An 18,928-nucleotide genomic window follows, 5' to 3' on the forward strand; every position below is an offset into this window, starting at 1 on the left:
AGCAGAGAAGATCAAAATGAAATAAAGTGGTCTAATACTCCACAGGATGAGCATGATCTGTCTAAAAAGTTTCCCAGCAGGTGCTATTTAATTTGTTGAATTTTCCCAAAATCTGTCCTTTAAGTTGCAGTCCTTGAAATTTGATATCAACATTATCTCAGATTTAATCAGATTGAAGAACTGCTGTTTTGTGTGACAAATCTCAGCCAGGATTCAATCTGGAGAAAGAAACCACACAGTGATTTAGACAAAGTTTAATGTAGAAATTTATTAGCCGTAGCAGAGCTCTGTAGCCATGACCGATTGGTTAGTAATAAAGAGAACTTGAAAAGAATATAGCAACAGCAGATATGAAGAGTGTGAGTCATCATCAGGGCAGAGACAGAGTGCCCCATGAAGAGACCCCAGGACTGAAATCAAGACTGTTGGAGATGGCACAGCTGTGGCTCACAGAAAAGTCACTGTGGTACTTGCACTTGCAGAACCTGCTGGAAATGTGGGGAGCGTCGTTCTCACTGGAGGCAAGCGCAAGGACAAGCCGGTCTACAGGGCTGCTGAGGCTAGCTTCTGGCTCCTGGCTATGTTGACGGGGGAAGTGCAGGAGCATCAGAAGTCAGTGCACCTGCTCTTGGAGCCAGTCCCCTGGAAGGAGAGAGCAGGTTATTTCTGGGATGTTTTGTTTGTGCTCATTGATATTTCTCAATATGCAGAGCAGGCTACAGAGGAGGCAACCAAAAAACCCAGGAACTCACCGCCCTGCTGCTCCACAAGACCCAGTTCCCTGGTCTGTCTTCCTTCTTCTTTTCACTTTTCAGTCTTCTGATACTTGTTTAATAAATAATATCTAGAGTTATTAGTTGTACTTAGCAGGAGGAATAGAATCCATTTCCCTGGAGCCAAAAGTCTATCTTTGCATTTAAAATTATTTTTTCCCTCTAACCAGTACTTTTCTGGTTAAATTAGTATATTTGGGCAGAATTCACTGTTTTGTAAAAAACAAAAACAAAATATTTCTCTTCTAGCACCTACATTCACTCCTTTCCACCTTCTTTTTCCTTTCTGCTTTTTCTCCTTCCCTTTGTTCACTTCTTCTCAACCTCCATCCTCCCTGAGCTTTTCCTACCACATAGCTATTCAGAAACTATTATGTTAAGAAGTAATTCAACAAGTTTTTTTATGGCTATCTTTTCCAATGAGATGACCATCATGTTTATGTTGATGTTTCTTCACGTTTATATTACTTTATATAAAAGCGACAAAGGCATTTTGTGGTTTCAAGCATAATTGGTTAAGCAATTGAAGTTTTGGCAAAAAGCACCAAGGGTTTTCACCACCAGAAATAATTTTTATTATTTATTTTAAGCGATTCAATGTAACTGGTAGCAAAATGGTACATAGACAATAAACAACCGATTCCCATAGGATTACAAGGACTATTACTGACTTTATGTTTTATTTTTGTGTGCAAGTTAAGTATTTTAAAAAGGCAACAGTTTGTTAAAAGGCTTTTATAAGCATATTTTATTCTTTAAATAACAGAAAGACTAGTAAACTATCATTTTTATAGCAAGCTGTTATGAATTATGTCAATTATTAAATTTGGACTACTGTTCATAATCAAAAATAATTATTTTAAAATTTATGAAACAAAGCTTTTAGTTTTATAGGAAATATAGTCATGTCCTAGCTTGGAGTCCTAGTCTTGACAATGGTCAAAATGCAAAAATACTAAACTTGAGATCTCGTGGGGAAATAGAATATTCATAAAATCTTCCATTTATTCCTAAAAATAATTGTAATGGAGTAATGAAATGACAACTCAAAGAAATATCACTTTTGATTATTCATGTGTAAATATAAAATAGGTTAAACTTATTATTGTTCTCCATTACATATATTAGTTCAATTCTGTCTTTTGTTTGAATAATTTACAGGTGAATATGTAAGTTTGCCAAGTATATTTCACATGTCTACAACATACATGCATACATATGCATACAATCTTTGTTTTAAGGTCTGCTGCCAATTTTAAGTAATATGACAAATTCCCTACTTCTCTGATTAGAGAAAGTTAAACATAGGCTTTCCCTGTTTTAGAGGAAATTCTTGGTGTTTTTGTTATTCTAAAATGAGAGTCATGGAAAATACTAAAAAACAACAATAACAAATAGGCATCTCGTCCTCTGTAAGCCAAATTATACAATGGCTATCAGCTATAATTTCACATGTTTGGTTTTACATTTTCATGTCCATAGAATTATCTGGGAAATTTTCACCTTTCTTTATTTATATTTGTGTTGTTTTAAAAAATTCTTCCACTATCTTCTCAATTTATCTGCTTCTCTGTGAAAAGAAAGAAGAAAATGCCTCTTTCTAGTCTTATATGCCCAATTTTTTGTGGAATTAAAATTTATTGTCAAGGTCAGAAATTTTTTAAAACACAAAATTAGAGGAAAAATGTATTTTTAAATTTACCAGTGTCTCTCTCATGGGATTACCTTAACATATTCCAAACACCTGGCAAACTGCCCTTGTGCTTTTCAGCCTATTTCTGAAGCGGAACGAAGCAGTAAGATAACAGCATTGGTGTCATCAAGGATCAATCTATATTTATCTTATAACTAAAATTCTTCAGGATTTATATTAAATTTCAATGGCAAAAGCTACCCATCTTAACTACATGCATTTTCCTCACAGTGTTATATGTCCTACAGATGATTTTTCAAAATTAAATAAATTTTCTAACATATTGTTTTGTGTATGAATATCTCAATACTAAAGCATAGAGGAGGACTTTTAAAATTTTGAAATGTCCTTGTATTCCATAAAAAGATTAATTTTGCCTGTTTGAATTTTAAAGTATCTTTCTGATGAAACATACTATATAGACTACGAAAATGTTAAAGCTCAAGAGCCTAATGAAAATCATTACTGTATATTTCAGTTAACGTTTCAATTCCTGGCTTCAATTTAAGTCAACATTTGTGTTTTCAGTATTTTCTCTGTCAGGTGTTCTTTTAGGAGAATAATAAATATTTGTTTTTTTAACACTTTTCTTGGCGTACAATGGGTGTCAGATGTAAATGTAGCAAAAAGTTCAGGTACTTGATACTTTTTGTTTTGGTTTCCTCAATGTAATAAAACATGCTGTAAACATCTCAAGTTCTAAAATGAATATGATATGATATGAAAAGGCAACAAAAACGATAAAATCATTTATACTCTAAAGCAAACTGTGAGTCTCTCACAAAAGTCAGCCACACAATTTTGTTGGTTAATCTCTGTGTAGATGCCAGACATTTATGATGAGCTCAATTTTATAAAACAGCAAGTTTAAAGAATATAATATGACTATTTAGTTTTTAAGAGGAACCAGTCTTCTACGTCCATTGTGATGCACCAAATATAGTTGGATTTTTTGTTTACTTTCATAAAACCTTAATACTTTTAAAAATTGGCTTCATACACTTTGGAATATTGTCAAACAAATATCCCATTTAAATTTTTGTGTTTTAATTGAGGTTTTCAAAATCATCCCATTGATGTATTTCAAATATTAATAGGAGGAGTACCAATAAGCAATACTTTAAATTTCAAAATAATCTATATTTCTTAGAGAATAGATTGATTTTAATGTGAGAGAACTGAATATATTCTGATCAAGCTTCTTTCATGCCAGCAGCACTTATTCTTCTCCTAAGATTTAGAGTTGTTTCAAGCAAGATTCTTGTAGGAGAAAAAAGGTCTCTTATTTTCCTTTTATCAAAGCTGAGTTTCCTCCCGAGAGTCTTGACCCATGGCATTGCAGATGCTGTTTTTTCGACTGGGTTCACTGTTTGGAAGGTATGCCAACGGATCTGGTCGGATTAAGTATCTAGGAAAAGAAAAAGGAAATAACTGTAATAGTAAATAAAGGCAAAAAAAATTCACACCTACACTTTAGACTGCTGCTTCAAATGTATTTGGTTTTCAGATCATCTAAACTGTATCTATACAGAGCACTAGTAAAAGAACTTACTTTTTAGGTGGCCTACACAATTTGGCAGGGACTTATATTATTTCTGTATTTAAGCAGATTATGATGTAAGCTGATGAATTAATAATTATTCTTTTTTAGTTATGATCCGTTTCACCTCCTTCCTCTTATCAAAACTTCATGTTTTATTTTAGTGTTCTGTTGATTTATTATCTTTTGACTATTTTTCTAACAAGGAGACCTAAATCTCAGCCATGATTCTTCTACTACTTAACTGTTTTTAGTCTTATTTTTTTCATAAATAAACTGGATCTATATCATTTCCAAAGTCTTTTTAAATTAAATATTTCAGGAATCTAAAAAGGTAATCATTTGATAGACACTCTGAAGAATACTATGCAGAGATAATCTTTTAATTATCTAGAAATTAATCTAAAATTCAGGGTGTGCTATCGTGAGCAATTATACAAAAGAATAAAAAATAATTCTTAATTCATTTTAACTGGTAAATGGAAAAATGTCCATCTGCCAAACTCATACACTTCAATAATTTAGAATTTGTTTGAAGAGAGATGTTTTACTTCCAACTTTCAAATGACACAAGGTTCCATTTCTTGAGCTCACCTAGAATACTGTGTTAGGAACTGAATAGAAAAAGTCACAAACCTTAACCCCTATCCTGCACAAGATTAGTAGACTTTAAAAAACAGATATAGACAAGAAAAATAAATTCCAAACATCACAGAAAGAGGAAAAAAGTAACAGAAAAAATGAGGGAATACTTTTACTGAGGAGGTTGAGCTAAGCTTCTCTCTCTAGCTTGCTCCTGATCTCTTTAGAAAATGAGTTTGACTTCAGGAGAATGGTTAACCAGGAAATAGTGGAAGGTAAATTCAGGGAGAAAAGTAGAAAACAGCTAACGAAGGACTTTAAGTCTCAGGATAAAGTAGTTTCGATTTCTGTTCCAAAGGCAGTGTAAAGTCATTGACAGTTTGCAGAGAAAGAAGGAAAATAAATACATGTAATGCAGCATTTGAACAGTCTTGTTTCAGGTGCAAATGAAACTGGGAATTCATACTTTTATAAACATTTGGGAGGTACAAAAAAATGAGCAGAAAAGCTAAGTTAAAGTGAGAATTCTAATGAAGATTACACATTTCCTCTTAAAAACTAAAGGAAAAATATACATAAAATATGTTCCTTAATAAAAATAAGAAAAGGCAATTTAAAGCACTACAGTCTATTTTCTCCGATCAAATAAAAGTTGGAATTAATGTCCTTGAATCCATTAACTGGATATTGTTATCTATGCACACTGCTTTATAATTACTTTGAATATCACTAGCATTTAGATTGATGAAGAAAATAGTGCATATTAAGCTCTTTTTTATTTGATAAATTGAACATGTTCCAATTTGTAAATTAAAGATGTACAACATGTTACTGTGATAAATTCATATATTTTAATGATTGCCATTGAAGCAATATTCATCATATTACATCATTATAATGCATTATTAACAATATTCATTATACTGTGCATTAGATCTCTATCTTTACTTCTTGTTACAAGCTTGAACACTTAAATATCATCAATCTTAATCCCCCATCTTCCTATCCCCTTGTAACCATCTATTTTTTTATGGACTTGACTCTTTTTTAGATTCCACATATAAGTGATATCACCCAGTACTTGTCTTTCTCCAACATCTCACTTAGCATAATGTGCTCAAGGTCCATTTACGTTGTTGCAAGTGGCAGGATATCTTCCATTGTGTATTACACCACATCTTTCTTATTCATTCATCCACTGATGGGCATTTCAGTTGTTTATATATCTATTATTGTGAATAATGCTGAATAGATATGTGTGTACATATGTCTCAGCAATATCCTGTTTTCATTTCCTTTGGATAGTATACACAGAAGTGGAATTGCTGGGCCATATGGTAGCTCAATTTTTAATTTTTTGAGAAACTTCTGTATTGTTTACCATAGTGGTTGAACTAATTTAAATTCCCACCAGCAGTGTATATAAGAGTTCTGGTTTTGAAATACTCTCACCAACACATGTTATCTCTTGTCTTCTTGATAATAGCCATCCCAACAGGTTTGAGGTGATATCCTGTTATGATTTTTATTTGCATTTCCCTGATGATTAGTGATGCTGAGCATCTATCCACAGCATTGGCTATTTTCATGTCCTCTGGAAGCCTTAGTTTCTGCCCATTTTTAAATCTGATTGTTTGTTTCTTTGTTTATAAGTTCTGTATATTTTGTATATTAACCCCTTATCTGAGATATGGTTTGCAAAATTTTTCTCCCATTCTGTAGGCTGTTGTTTCATTTTGTTGATTGTTTCTTTCATTGTGCAGAAGCTTTTTGAGTTTGATGTAGTTCCATGTGTTGATTTCTGCTTTCCTTGTTTGTGCTTTTGGCATTATGACCAAAATATCATTGCCAAGACCAATATCAGTGTTTCTTCCCTGTTTCCTTCTACAAGTTTTATGATATCAGGTCTCAGATTTATGTCTCTGATCCATTTTGAGGATTTTTTTCAGTGGTATGAGATAGAAGTCTACTTTCATTGTTCTGCATGTGCTTTTACAGTTTCAATTTTTTAAGAGACTTTCCTTTCCCCCATTGGGTGTTCCTTGCTATTCTGTCAAATATTAGTTGAACATAAATACCAGGATTTAATTCTGGGCTCTCTATTCTGTTCTACTGATCTATGTATCTATTTTTGTGCCAGGTTCATACTGTTTTTATTACTATGGCTTTATAATATAGTTTGAATTCAGGAAGTATGACACCTTTGTCTTTGTTCTTTTTTCTCAAGATTGCTTTGGCTACTCAAGATCCTTTGTGGTTCCATGTGAATTTTAGGATTGTTTAAGTCTGTGAAGAATACCTTTGGTATTTTGATAGGAATTTTGTTGAGTCTGTATATGGCTTTGGATAGTATGGCCATTAGAAATATTTATCCTTCTAATCCGTGAACATAGGAGGTCTTTCGATTTCTTTGTGTCTTTTCTGATTTCTTTCAGCAAAGTTTATAGTTTTTATGGGCAGATCTTTCACTCCTTTGGTTAAATTTATTCCTAAGTATGTTATTGTTTTGGACACTCTTGTGAATAGGGTGGTTTTCTTTCTTTCTTTCTTTCTTTCTTTCTTTCTTTCTTTCTTTCTTTCTTTTATTTTCTTTTGATGTTGAGTCATTAGTGTAAAGTATTACTGTCATTAGGATAAAGGAATGCCACTGATTTCTGTAAATTGGTTTTGTAATCTGTCACATTACTGAAATCATTAAACAGATTTTTTATTGACTCTTTGGAATTTTATATAAGATCATATCTTCAGCAGATGGTGACCATTTTACTTCTTCCTTCTGATTCGGATGCTATTTATTTCTTTGTTTTGTCTAAATATTCTAGGTAGGACCTCCAGTATTATCCTAAATAGGAAAATTGAGAGGGTGCAACCTTTTCTTGTATCTGATATCAGAGGAAACACTTTCAGTTTTTTCTCATTTATTATAATCTCAACATGAGTTTATTATATATGGCTTTTATTATATTGAGGTATGTCCCTTAAGTACCCAATCTATTAAGGATTATTATCATGAAAGGATGTCATATTTTGTCATATGCCTCTTCTGTATCTACTGAGATGATCATGTGATTTTTATCTTTCAATTTTATTAATGTGATGAATTACATTAATTGGCTGCATACATCATCCTGACAACCCATGGATAAATTCTACTTGGTCATGCTGCGTAATCCTTATATATTCTTAAATTTGGTTTGCATCTATATTCATAGGGATATTTATCTACAGTTTTCTTTTCTTGTGATATCCTTAACTGGTTTCAGTATCTAGGTACCTACGGCTTTGCAGAATAAGTTTGCAGTGTTCCCTCTTCCTTAATGTTGGAAGAGTCTGAGGAGGATTAGTATTAATTCTTCATTAAATATTTGTAAAATTCATGGGGAAACACTGGGAGCCTTTCCCCTAATATCAGGAACATGACAGGGATGTCCACTATCACCACTGCTATTCAACATAGTACTAGAAGTCTTAGCCTCAGCAATCAGACAACAAAAAGAAATAAAAGGCATTCAAATTGGCAAAGAAGAAGTCAAAATCTCCCTCTTTGCAGATGACATGATACTGTACATAGAAAACCCAAAGGACTCCACCCCAAGATTGCGAGAACTCATATAGCAATTCGACAGTGTGGCAGGATACAAAATCAATGCCCAGAAATCAGTGGAATTTCTATACACTAACAATGAAACTGAAGAAAGAGAAATTAAGGAGTCAATCCCATTTACAATTGCACCCCAAAGCATAAGATACCTAGGAATACACCTAACCAAAGACGTAAAGCATCTCTACCCTAAAAACTACAGAACACATCTGAAAGCAATTGAGGAAGACACAAAGAGATGGAAAAATATTCCATGTTCATGGATCGGAAGAATTAATATTCTGAAAATGTCAATGCTACCCAGGGCAATTTACACATTTAATGCAATCCCTATCAAAATACCATGGACTTTCTTCAGAGAGTTGGAACAAATCATCTTAAGATTTATGTGGAATCAGAAAAGACCTCAAATAGCCAGGGGAATATCGATAAAGAAAACCAGAGCTGGGGGAATCACAATGTCAGATTTCAGGTTGTACTACAAAGTGGTGTTCATCAGGAGAGTACAGTACTGGCACAAAAACAGACACATAGATCAATGGAACAGAATAGAGAATCCAGAAATGGACCCTCAACTCTATGGTCAACTAATATTCGACAAAGCAGGAAAGACTATCCACTGGAAAAAGGACAGTCTCTTCAATAAATGGTGCTGGGAAAATTGGACATCCACGTACAGAAGAATGAAACTAGATCATTGTCTTACACCAGACAAAAAGATCAACTCAAAAGGGATGAAAGATCTAAATGTGAGACAAGAATCTATCAAAGTCCTAGAGAACACAGGCAACACCCTTTTTTGAACTTGGCTACAGCAACTTCTTGCAAGATACATCAATGAAGGCAAGGGAAACAAAAGCAAAAATGAATTATAGTGACCTAATCAAGATAAAAAGCTTCTGCACAGCAAAAGAAACAGTCAACAAAACTAAAAGACAACCTACAGAATTGGAGAAGATATTTGCAAATGACATTTCAGATAAAGGGCTAGTATCCAAGATCTATAAAGAACTTATTAAATTCAACAGCAAAGAAACAAACAATCCAATCATGAAATGGGCAAAAGACATGAACAGAAATTTCACAGAGGAAGACATAGAAATGGCCAACAAGCACATGGGAAAATGCTCTGCATGACTTGCCATCAGGGAAATAATACACATCAAAACCACAATGAGATACCACCTCACACCTGTGAGAATGGGGATAATTAAGACAGGAAACAACAAATGTTGGAGAGGATGCAGAGAAAGGGGAACCCTCTTGCACTGTTGGTGGGAATGTGAACTGGTACAGCCACTCTGGAAAACTGTTTGGAGGTTCCTCAAAGAGTTAAAAATAGAACTGCCCTATGATCCAACAATTGTCCTGCTGGGGATTTACCCCAAAGATACGGATGTAGTGAAATGCAGGGACACCTGCACCCCAATGTTTATAGCACCAATGTCCACAATAGCCAAACTGTGGAAGGAGCCTCAGTGTCCATTGAAAGATTACTGGATAAAGAAGCTGTGGTCTAAATATACAATAGAATATTACTCAGCCATTAGAAATGACAAATACCCGCCGTGGCTTCAAAGTGGATGGAATTGAAGGGTATTATGCTGAGTGAAGTAAGTCAATCAGAGAAGGACAAACATTATATGGTCTCATTCATTTGGAGAATATAAAAAATAGGAAAGGTAATAAAGGGGAAAGGAGAGAAAATGAGTGGGAAATATCAGTAAGGATGACAGAATATGAGAGACTCCTAACTCTGGGAAACAAACAAGGGGTAGTGGAAGGGGAGGTGGGCGGGGTGCTGGTGTGACTGGGTGACGGGCACCTAGGGCACTTGACGGGATGAGCACTGGGTGTTATGCTATATGTTGGCAAATCGAACTCCAATAAAAAATATACACATAATAATAATAATAATAATAAATTTAAAAATATTTGGTAAAATTCATCATTAAAGCCATCTGGCTGTGGAGTTTTCTGCATTACAATTTTTTTAAATTAGTAACTCAACCTCCTAACTCATTTTTGGTCTGTTCAGATTTTCTATTTCTTCCTCATTCAGTCTTGGTAAGTTGTGTGTTTCTAGAAATGTATTCATATATACATAACCACCCAAGTTATGTAATTTGGGGGCATATAATTGTTCATAATAGTCCATTATAATTCTCAGAATTTATGTAGTATTTCTTGCAGTGTTTCTGCTTTCATTTCTTATTTTGTCATCTCTTTTTTTCTCAGTCTACTTAAAGGTTGTCAGTTTTATTTACCTTTTCAAAGCTTTTAGTTTCATTGATCTTTTCATTATTTTTCTAGTTTGTATTTTATTTATTTTCATTCTGACTTTTAAAAATATTTATTTATTTACTTGAGAAAGAGAATGATAGAGAATGAAAGAGCAGGGGGAGGGGCAGAGGGAGAGAGAGAGAGAGTTTTAAGAAGACTCCTCACTGAGTGAGGAGCCCGAGGAGGGGATTGATCTCACAACCCTAAGATCATGACTTGAGCCAAAACCACCCAGGCACCTCTCATTCTAATTTTTATTAATTATTTCCTTCTGCTAATTTTGGGCATAGTTTGTTCTTCTTGTTCTAGGTTCTTTAGATGTAAAGTTAAGATTGTTTGAGATCTTTCTAATTTCTTAATATATGCATTATTACTATAAACTCTCCTCTTAGAATTGCTTTTGCTGTGTCCCACAAAATTTAGTGTTTTGTATTTTCATTTTCATTTCTTTCAAGAAGGTTAAGCTCTTTAACACCAATCACCAATCATCAATTAAAGCTACACCTTTATTTAAAATGAATTTTGGAAAGTAACTTTTTTAGAAAATCAAAAGGTATAATTATAATCAATTATCCCCTAAATTCATTGATACAGCTGCAAAAGTTGCTTTATTACTATCACTACTAAACCTACGAGTCTAATAAAATCAATTTCTTTAATATGTACTGCTTGTTACAGTAGACTTTATTTTCATGAAATTCATCACTGTTCCTGTTATGTTAAAAATTATTTCAATGGCCACAAATACAGGTCATTGTAAAAAGATTTTATATAGCAGTCAAGTTGATGTTTTAGCTTTAAATAAATAAAAAATAATAGTATCCACAAGGCAGAAAATGTTATGTTTATTTTTCCTACAAAATATATATTGTAACATACATATTTTATTTGTAAGTTTAAATTTGGGGGGATTATTTCAAATTATAAACATCTATTCAATGAAAGGGCATGTTTATAGACTCAAAAGGTTAACAATATCTTCCCATTCCATCAAAAATAATCATGGGAAATAATCATATTTGGTTTAAAAGTTTATAATTCATTATGAAATATGAATAAGGTAAGCATAACTTCCAGAAAACACTATATAGTGGGGCATCTGGGGAGCTCAATTGGTTGGGTATCCAACTCTTCGGTTCAGCTCAGGTCATGATCTCATGGATCATGGGATTGAGCCCTGAATTGAGGTCCATGCTCAGCAGAGTCTGCTGGAGATTTTCTCCCTCTGCCCCTCCTTCTACATGCTCTTTCTCTCCACAACAAACAAACAAACAAATAAATCTATCTTTTAAAAAATTTATTACTACACTTTTTAAAAAGGCATAAAAAGGTTAGGATGCTAGAGAAGATGGAAAATTAATAAAAATTGCCTGATTTTATGAGTTTAAAGGAAGGAAGTTGTATAAATATGGACACAAGAAAAACTAAGCAGTTTTGTTTTATTATAGTAACATACCAAGTAAAGTCTCCAGAATGGTCAGCTAAGAGCTAAATGCATCATAAATAAAATATTTTCATGTAACTTTAAAGTCTTCCATAAATTCAACATCACCAATGGACATATTTTTTGACAGCTTCCTTAAGAATTTTACAAGGTGAAAAAAAAAAAAAAGAATTTTACAAGGTGAAATTATCATGTATCTCATTCGCCAAAGTTCTGATATTCTAGTTCAGAATCATCAGATGGCAAAATAAAGCATTATACTTATTAGTTGTATCTGAGTTGCATTATAAATTGTTTTCACACTGATTTTGCATTAAAGTTGCTCCTGCTGATGTATCTTCCTAAGAAGTTTTTGAAACACACCTATCTTTCTACCCTAAAATCATTCTCTTTTTAGCTTTGTTCATCTGGAAGATGAAAAACCACTATTTTCTACATAGAAATAGCTTCTCTTCAAAGCTCCAGTACTATATTCCCATATGCTTTCTAGATATTTCCACATAGCACATTGAATGATATATCCAAATTTTCAGCTCATCATCTTTTTTTTGATATTCATATCAGTTTAATTCATAATAGAAAACTCACCATTTCTTTTTTTCCCACAACAAGCAATTCCCCTTTTCCTTCCTAGAAAATTGCCTCCCTATTCTGACTTGCTTCTGTGAAGCAGCATTTATTTATTTATATGACCATCATATAGAATTAATTTTTTTTTTTACTTTGTTAGTTAACCAGTATAATATTAGTTTCTGGCAAGATTTCTTTTTCTTTGATGACCAAATAATATTTTGTTATTATTATATATATACACACATACATATCTTCTTTATTCAACTGAGCCACTCAGGCGTCCCCAGAGTCAGGTTTGATATACATTTCCATTATTCTATTGAGTGAACAACAGAGATGCTAATTAATATAAAGCTTTTTTACTCTGGTCAAACTGGACCCTCTCTTCTACCAAATGAATGTTGCCAAATGAAGCACATTATGCAAACTCTACATAGTGCATTTTCTCTAGCCATTTCCCTGTTCTGGAATGTCTTGTGTTCTCCACCTACACAAATCTTATATATTTTTCAAAGTCTAGTTCAAATCCTCATATCCTCTGAAATTACTGTAACTCATAACAATGACTTCCTCTTTGAAATTAGAAAAGCATTGTCTCACTCAGTTGATGCTAAATTCATTAATAACAAAGTCATATTATATAGTTCTATTAAATTTTTTGTTTAAATTATACTTTGTTGGGCAGCCTGGGTGGCTCAGCAGTTTAGCGCTGCCTTCAGCCCGGGGCATGATCCTAGAGACCCAGGGTCGAGTCCCACATCAGGCTCCCTGCGTGGAGTCTGCTTCTCCCTCTCTGCCTGTGTCTCTGCCTCTCTCTCTCTGTGTGTCTCTCATGAATAAAGAAATAAAATCTATAAATAAATAAATAAATAAATAAATAAATAAATAAATAAATTGTAGTTTGTTAATTAGAGTGTAAGATTTTGAAATCAGGAAAAATTTCTGATCTCCATATCATACTTTTAAGGCAACACTAATGCAATTGTATATGCATGGCACAGAGTTTTTGATTAATCAAGTTACTACCATAGACTTTTTCCTAGTAAGTGTCTTGACTTATTTTACTTAGAGTTTTTGGGAACTCTAAGATATTTAGAACTAGATAATGTGGAGTATTTCATGTTTTCCTCTGAGCTGTTCTCTTATCATTCATATCAAATGATTCTCTTATCATTCATTCTCATCATGTTTTCTCTTATTTCTCCAAATATATAGGAGTTTACAGAATATAGAATTCCTGCTGTTATTTCCTTCTTTTATACCTCTACCTTTTATACCTTTTATACTTCTACAATACTTTTTTTATAGCATTACACATAGAAATAGAGTGGATTATTTATTGAAAATAAAATGAAACTTGGAATTTCTAAGCATTTATGACAAGAAATTAGGGATTATAATAGTGGAATCAAAAATATAAAAACAAATTGCTGTTTTTTTTTTAATAAATGCCTATGTGAGATAGAAGATCAACTTACACAACATCGTTCAGCTCTAGTCTGGTGTCTGGAGATGGGTTGATCAGGATGTAGGAGAGGGTACTTTGATGATCATTCATTTCATCTAGAAGATAAATAAATGCCAAGTTTGTTATACTACTTACAGGAAAATTACAGGAATTACTGTAGAGCATCTAATCCTCAAACCATATAGCTGTCAACGAGAACTTGCTATAGTTTTGCCCACAGCGTGATTGTGTACATAACTTTGACTATTTTCAAATTACTGTCATTGAAAATTTCTGACAAGTACTCATTTTTTGTTCCAACAGAAGATAAAAATAAAGTATCTAATTCTGCTCAGAACAACTACAGTTATATTCTACTCTTTAAGCTATTACACTAAAAAAGTATTTCTATTAAAGAAATATATAAACAAGATGTTAATTCTGCCTTATCAGTTATAAAAAATAATTGTGGTTATAGATGGCCATCCCAGATATGAATATTCATATGGAAAATTCTGTGAAAGAAATCATCTGATGACATTCTATTCAAAAAACACAACAGAAATGTATCTAAAAAGTTTGAACATTCTAAATATGTTTCACATTGTTATAGGATATACCTGATATAAGCCATCTTAATGTTTTCACAAAATACAAAGAATCCTATATAACAGAATTAACTCTAAGTTTCAAGGGAAGTGTACTACTAAATTATTTGTTGTCCCTCTAAAAAAATGTGTATTTTTAAAATAAAAAGCTTTGTTCTTTTAACTTTTTCAATTCACTCTGAAGACATTGTCAGTCTTCAAGTTTGAAGAGCTAACTTGGCTTTACACAGGACACTGAAAAATAAAACAGCTTTGAGATATCAATTTTTAGCTGCCAAACCTGATAAGATGTAAAGCCATGTGGACACATACTTCAATAAACATTAATCCTCCCAAGGGTGGCATTTTTAGGCTGTGAAGGTACTAGTCAAAATCCTGCTCTAGAGTCATACAGAGTGTCCTTCTAGTCACTTCAGTTGCAGATAAGTTTGGTTCCTAAAACAAAGTAATACATTTTGCAATTTGATCCAAAATCTAAGAATATATTTCATATCAATGGAGATACATCAATACCCAAATGCACAAAGTTAAAGTAAAGGTCTTTTTTAGGGCAATATAATTAACTCTGATAATTTCCTGTACTGGAAAATATATATCATTTTTATTAAATAATGCCTACCACTGTGTTCATCTAATTAGAAACTTATCACTCGAATGTGTAAAACTGAATAATATTTTTAGTTATTGTAGTTCAATTTGCCATGCAGATGTGTCCTATTTTTAAAGACTATAAATGAAAACCCTTTTACAAGGAAGATAAGCTGCAGTATAATCAAACTTACCATAAATTTGCCGGTAAAACTATTATAATCATAAGATCATCAAATTTATATTTTAAAAAGAAACATATTTGGTTGCGTGTCTCTAGGGTGGACCCAAGGAATTGTATCCTGGCACAGGGATAGGGTTGTCTGGCCAAATAGAGAATGCCTAGTAAAATCTGAATTTTGGATAAAAACTAGCATTTTTTTTTTTTTTGGTATAAATACGTCCCAAATACTGTGGCATACATATACTAAAGCATTTATATGTTGCTTATCTGAAATTCTAATTTAACTGAGAATCCTGTATTTTTACCTGTATCCTGTACTTTAAACCTGCCCATTAGGCCTAAGGGTAGATGGCTAATTTAACCAATTGGAGTTCAGAATTCCAAGGAATATAAAATGATGAGCTTACTTCAAATAAGGTATAATTCCAACTCAAACCATTTTGTACCAACAAGAGAAGACCAAGATCCTTTTTCTATACAAAAAGCAATTTTGATTTATCTATACTTTTTTGAGAAAGTTTCCCCTTACGTTAATTTCCATGAGTGTTGTACAAAAGAACAGATTGATAGTACATTCTGGAGACTTAAGCAGGATACTCTAAAACATAACAGGTCTACTAGAAAATCTCCATCTCATTTGGTTATGTGTAACTCAATTTCTTTATATAAACAGTGGCATTATTGAAATTTCTCATATAAACAGTGAATATTATTAAATAATGGCATTAGAGGAAAAGCAATCTTAACAAATAGCTTCTCAGTCAATATCAATACCTGACCTCTCTCCTTGATTATTAATATAATGTTGTACTCATTTATCTTTCTGGCATGAAGTCAAGATATGTCAGTCACTTGGTTTTCCTCTTACAAGTATAAAAACTTGTAGATAACAGAACTTTATAGCAGTAGATATAACTATTATGTTGATTTTTTTTCTGCTCAAGTAGTCTGTTGTATTTATCACTCTGAAGATTTTCATTTTTCTATGCATTTCAGAAATTGAAGGCAATATTGTGCTAATGCACTCAATTCAGTGTTCCCTTATGATTTATATCAAGACATGGGTAACACAATCAGAGCTCATCACTCCCAGTTTCTTTCCCCACCCACCCCTTGCTGACTTCTCCTCAGTGTTAGGTTAAAAGAAATTAAAAGACGTTGCTGAGTTCAAAGCCATTCTCTCTCTTTCATGTCTGCCTTGCTGTAGAGTTATTTCTGGTCTACTTCTTGCCTGTCATCCTGCTTTGTTGGGAAGCTCATTCTCCTCCTTGTGACTCTGTGGTTAAGAATTAGGAAGCAAGGTTTAAAAGCCTCTTGTGGCCACATACCAAAACCACATTCAACGATCTAGTTTTATCAGCTACAAGTCTGGTATTATTTTCTCTATTGGCCATTCCTTATATTCACTTTTTTGTTATTTCTGAATTCTGTAAGGGAATCTGTGGTAGGTTTCCTACTTTAATCATAATAATCATCATCAGTGGTGGCAAAGTCACAGTGGATTAAATATGTCTCTTTACCAAAACTACAATGTATTTAATGAATAAAATAAGTTTACTTTGGAAAATTTGGTTCATGAACCAGAATTAATATTCTATTTCCTATCAGGAAAATATGTGCTAAGAAAAATCTGTTGTGAGCATATTCAATATGTTCCTGACAAGTAATCTCAGACCCTGGCAAAATAAAAATCATTATATATTATTGTTTTACTGTAATTATTATTTTGCCATTGATATAATTATCTTTTTTTTTAAGATTTTACTTATTTATTCATGTGAGAGAGAGAGAGAGAGAGAGAGAGAAAGAGAGAGGCAGAGACCCAGGCAGAGGGAGAAGCAGGCTCCATGCAGGGAGACTGATGCAGGACTCAATCCTCGGACTCCAGGATCACGTCCTGGGCTGAAGGCAGACGCTTAACCGCTGAGCCACCCAGGCTACCCTGATAAAATTATCTTAAACACAGCTATTCTTGTGAAAAATTAAAATAAATGTACTAGAATATTGAAAACTTTAAAAGAAATTGTATAGAGTCAAATTTAAGATTTTCTAGTAATATTTATCAAGAAATTTATTTTGCTGTATTAATTAGCATATTCAATTATTCAATCAAAATCTTCATAGAGTGAGTATTCTGCTCAGAATGTTTCAGATAAATTGATCACATTAGAAAGAGAAAAGATTTTTACTCCTTCTGTTCTTACAAAATACTTCCTGTCGAAGAACTTTTAAGAGTACTTTTAAATAAGGAAAATAAATTTGATTGGAAAGAAATTTAAATCTTACATATATTTGTGTAGGCTTCACTAAATATTTCCAAAAACATATCTATTATGTGTTATGTAATTAAAGAGACATTTGAAATAATATAAAGGTTATCATTAAGAGGCTCAGTTAAGAAGAGAGATTCTGAAACCAGAGTGCCTGCATTGAAATCCAGCTTTCTCAATACTCTCACGTTGAGGCCTGAAGCAAATAACTTCTTTTAATCTCGTGCTGTTTCCTCACTTGTAAAATGGAGGGGAACAACAGTGCTATCTCAAAGGTTATTGTTCAAATTAAATTATAAGTGAATAATAAATATATAACATATTAAATATATAGTTCTTAGAATCAGTGCCTGATTTATATAAAGTGCTACATAATGGTTTCCTATTATTATTGTAGCAAGCAAAATCAATCCATAACTTGTAAATAACAACTGTATAGGTCTTGTGATATGAAAGTGTTAGCATCCAAACAGGAAAGAAAAATGTTTATAGAGAACAGCAATGAGAAAGATGGAGATGGTTGAGTTAAATTTGCACAAAGCAGGCCCTTGGGGAGGACTAAAGTGAGCAAGAAGGCGATTAACTGGGGACAATGTTGAAAAGTCAAGCTAGGCCCAGAGCCTGTAAAGCTTCATAGGCCTTGATTAGAAGCTCAAATTTTACTCTATAAACAATGGAAAGCCATAGAAGGGTTACCAGGATGGGAGACTAAGTGGTATGATCTAATTTCCTATTGAATATGTTACCTTCTCTGCCTGTTCTGCAGGAAATGGACTTTAGGGGCTCAAATCTGGGTTCAGGAAGAGTAGGTGAACAGTACAGAAGCCCAGGTGAAAGATGATGGTGGCTTGGGACCAATGGAAATGGAGGAAATTCAGAAGGAGAGAGAAAAAGATAGCTAGAGAACCTGATAGAGTGGAGGTGCAGGGAGACAGGAAGGGAAGAAGGGAGGAGCAAGGGAGAGAAGAAAGGAGAGACTGATGGTTTTAGAAGGGAGATACGACAGTATATATGGATGCTGAAGGAAAAAAGCAAATAAAGACAAAGAAATGATGCTGTACTAGATCAATGGTGTATTTTTCTTTGGTCACTACAAGAAATACCTTTTTGAGAAAATGCTCTCAGTTACACAGTGCTTACTTCTTCTACATAGTGCAATAATCCCAATAATCAGTAATAGCATAACCCAGGGATGATTTCATTTTTCCCTCTTCTGAACTTCTAAACATATTACATTTTATCCAGCTGGACAGTTATAAAACTGGGTAGTTTTATAGCTCTGATCTAATTTGCTCATGTATTTCAATTTAGCACCTGCCTATGCTATGAGTACAGCTATTCT

The 18,928-nt window shown here is 33.1% G+C and overlaps 1 protein-coding gene across 13 annotated transcripts in view; it reads right to left on the reverse strand.

Moving 5' to 3' along the window:
• Positions 1-242: 242 nt before the first annotated feature.
• KCNT2 (potassium sodium-activated channel subfamily T member 2) overlaps positions 243-18,928 on the reverse strand; it is a 409,501-nt gene continuing 390,815 nt past the window's right edge. For 11 of the 13 annotated variants that reach the window (XM_041774257.1, XM_041774258.1, XM_041774248.1 and 8 more), the window contains 2 exons: positions 13,968-14,052; positions 243-3,874 (listed from right to left, as the gene is read on the reverse strand). In XM_041774257.1, the coding sequence (XP_041630191.1) occupies positions 3,763-3,874; positions 13,968-14,052 (197 nt within the window). In that variant the 3' untranslated portion in view covers positions 243-3,762. The remainder of the gene's footprint in view (positions 3,875-13,967; positions 14,053-18,928) is intronic. The other 2 variants (XR_005990686.1, XR_005990687.1) reach the window with 2 other exon arrangements.

The sequence above is a fragment of the Vulpes lagopus genome, chromosome 11 (genome assembly GCF_018345385.1).
Source record: "Vulpes lagopus strain Blue_001 chromosome 11, ASM1834538v1, whole genome shotgun sequence".
Classification (NCBI taxonomy): Eukaryota; Metazoa; Chordata; class Mammalia; order Carnivora; family Canidae; genus Vulpes; species Vulpes lagopus.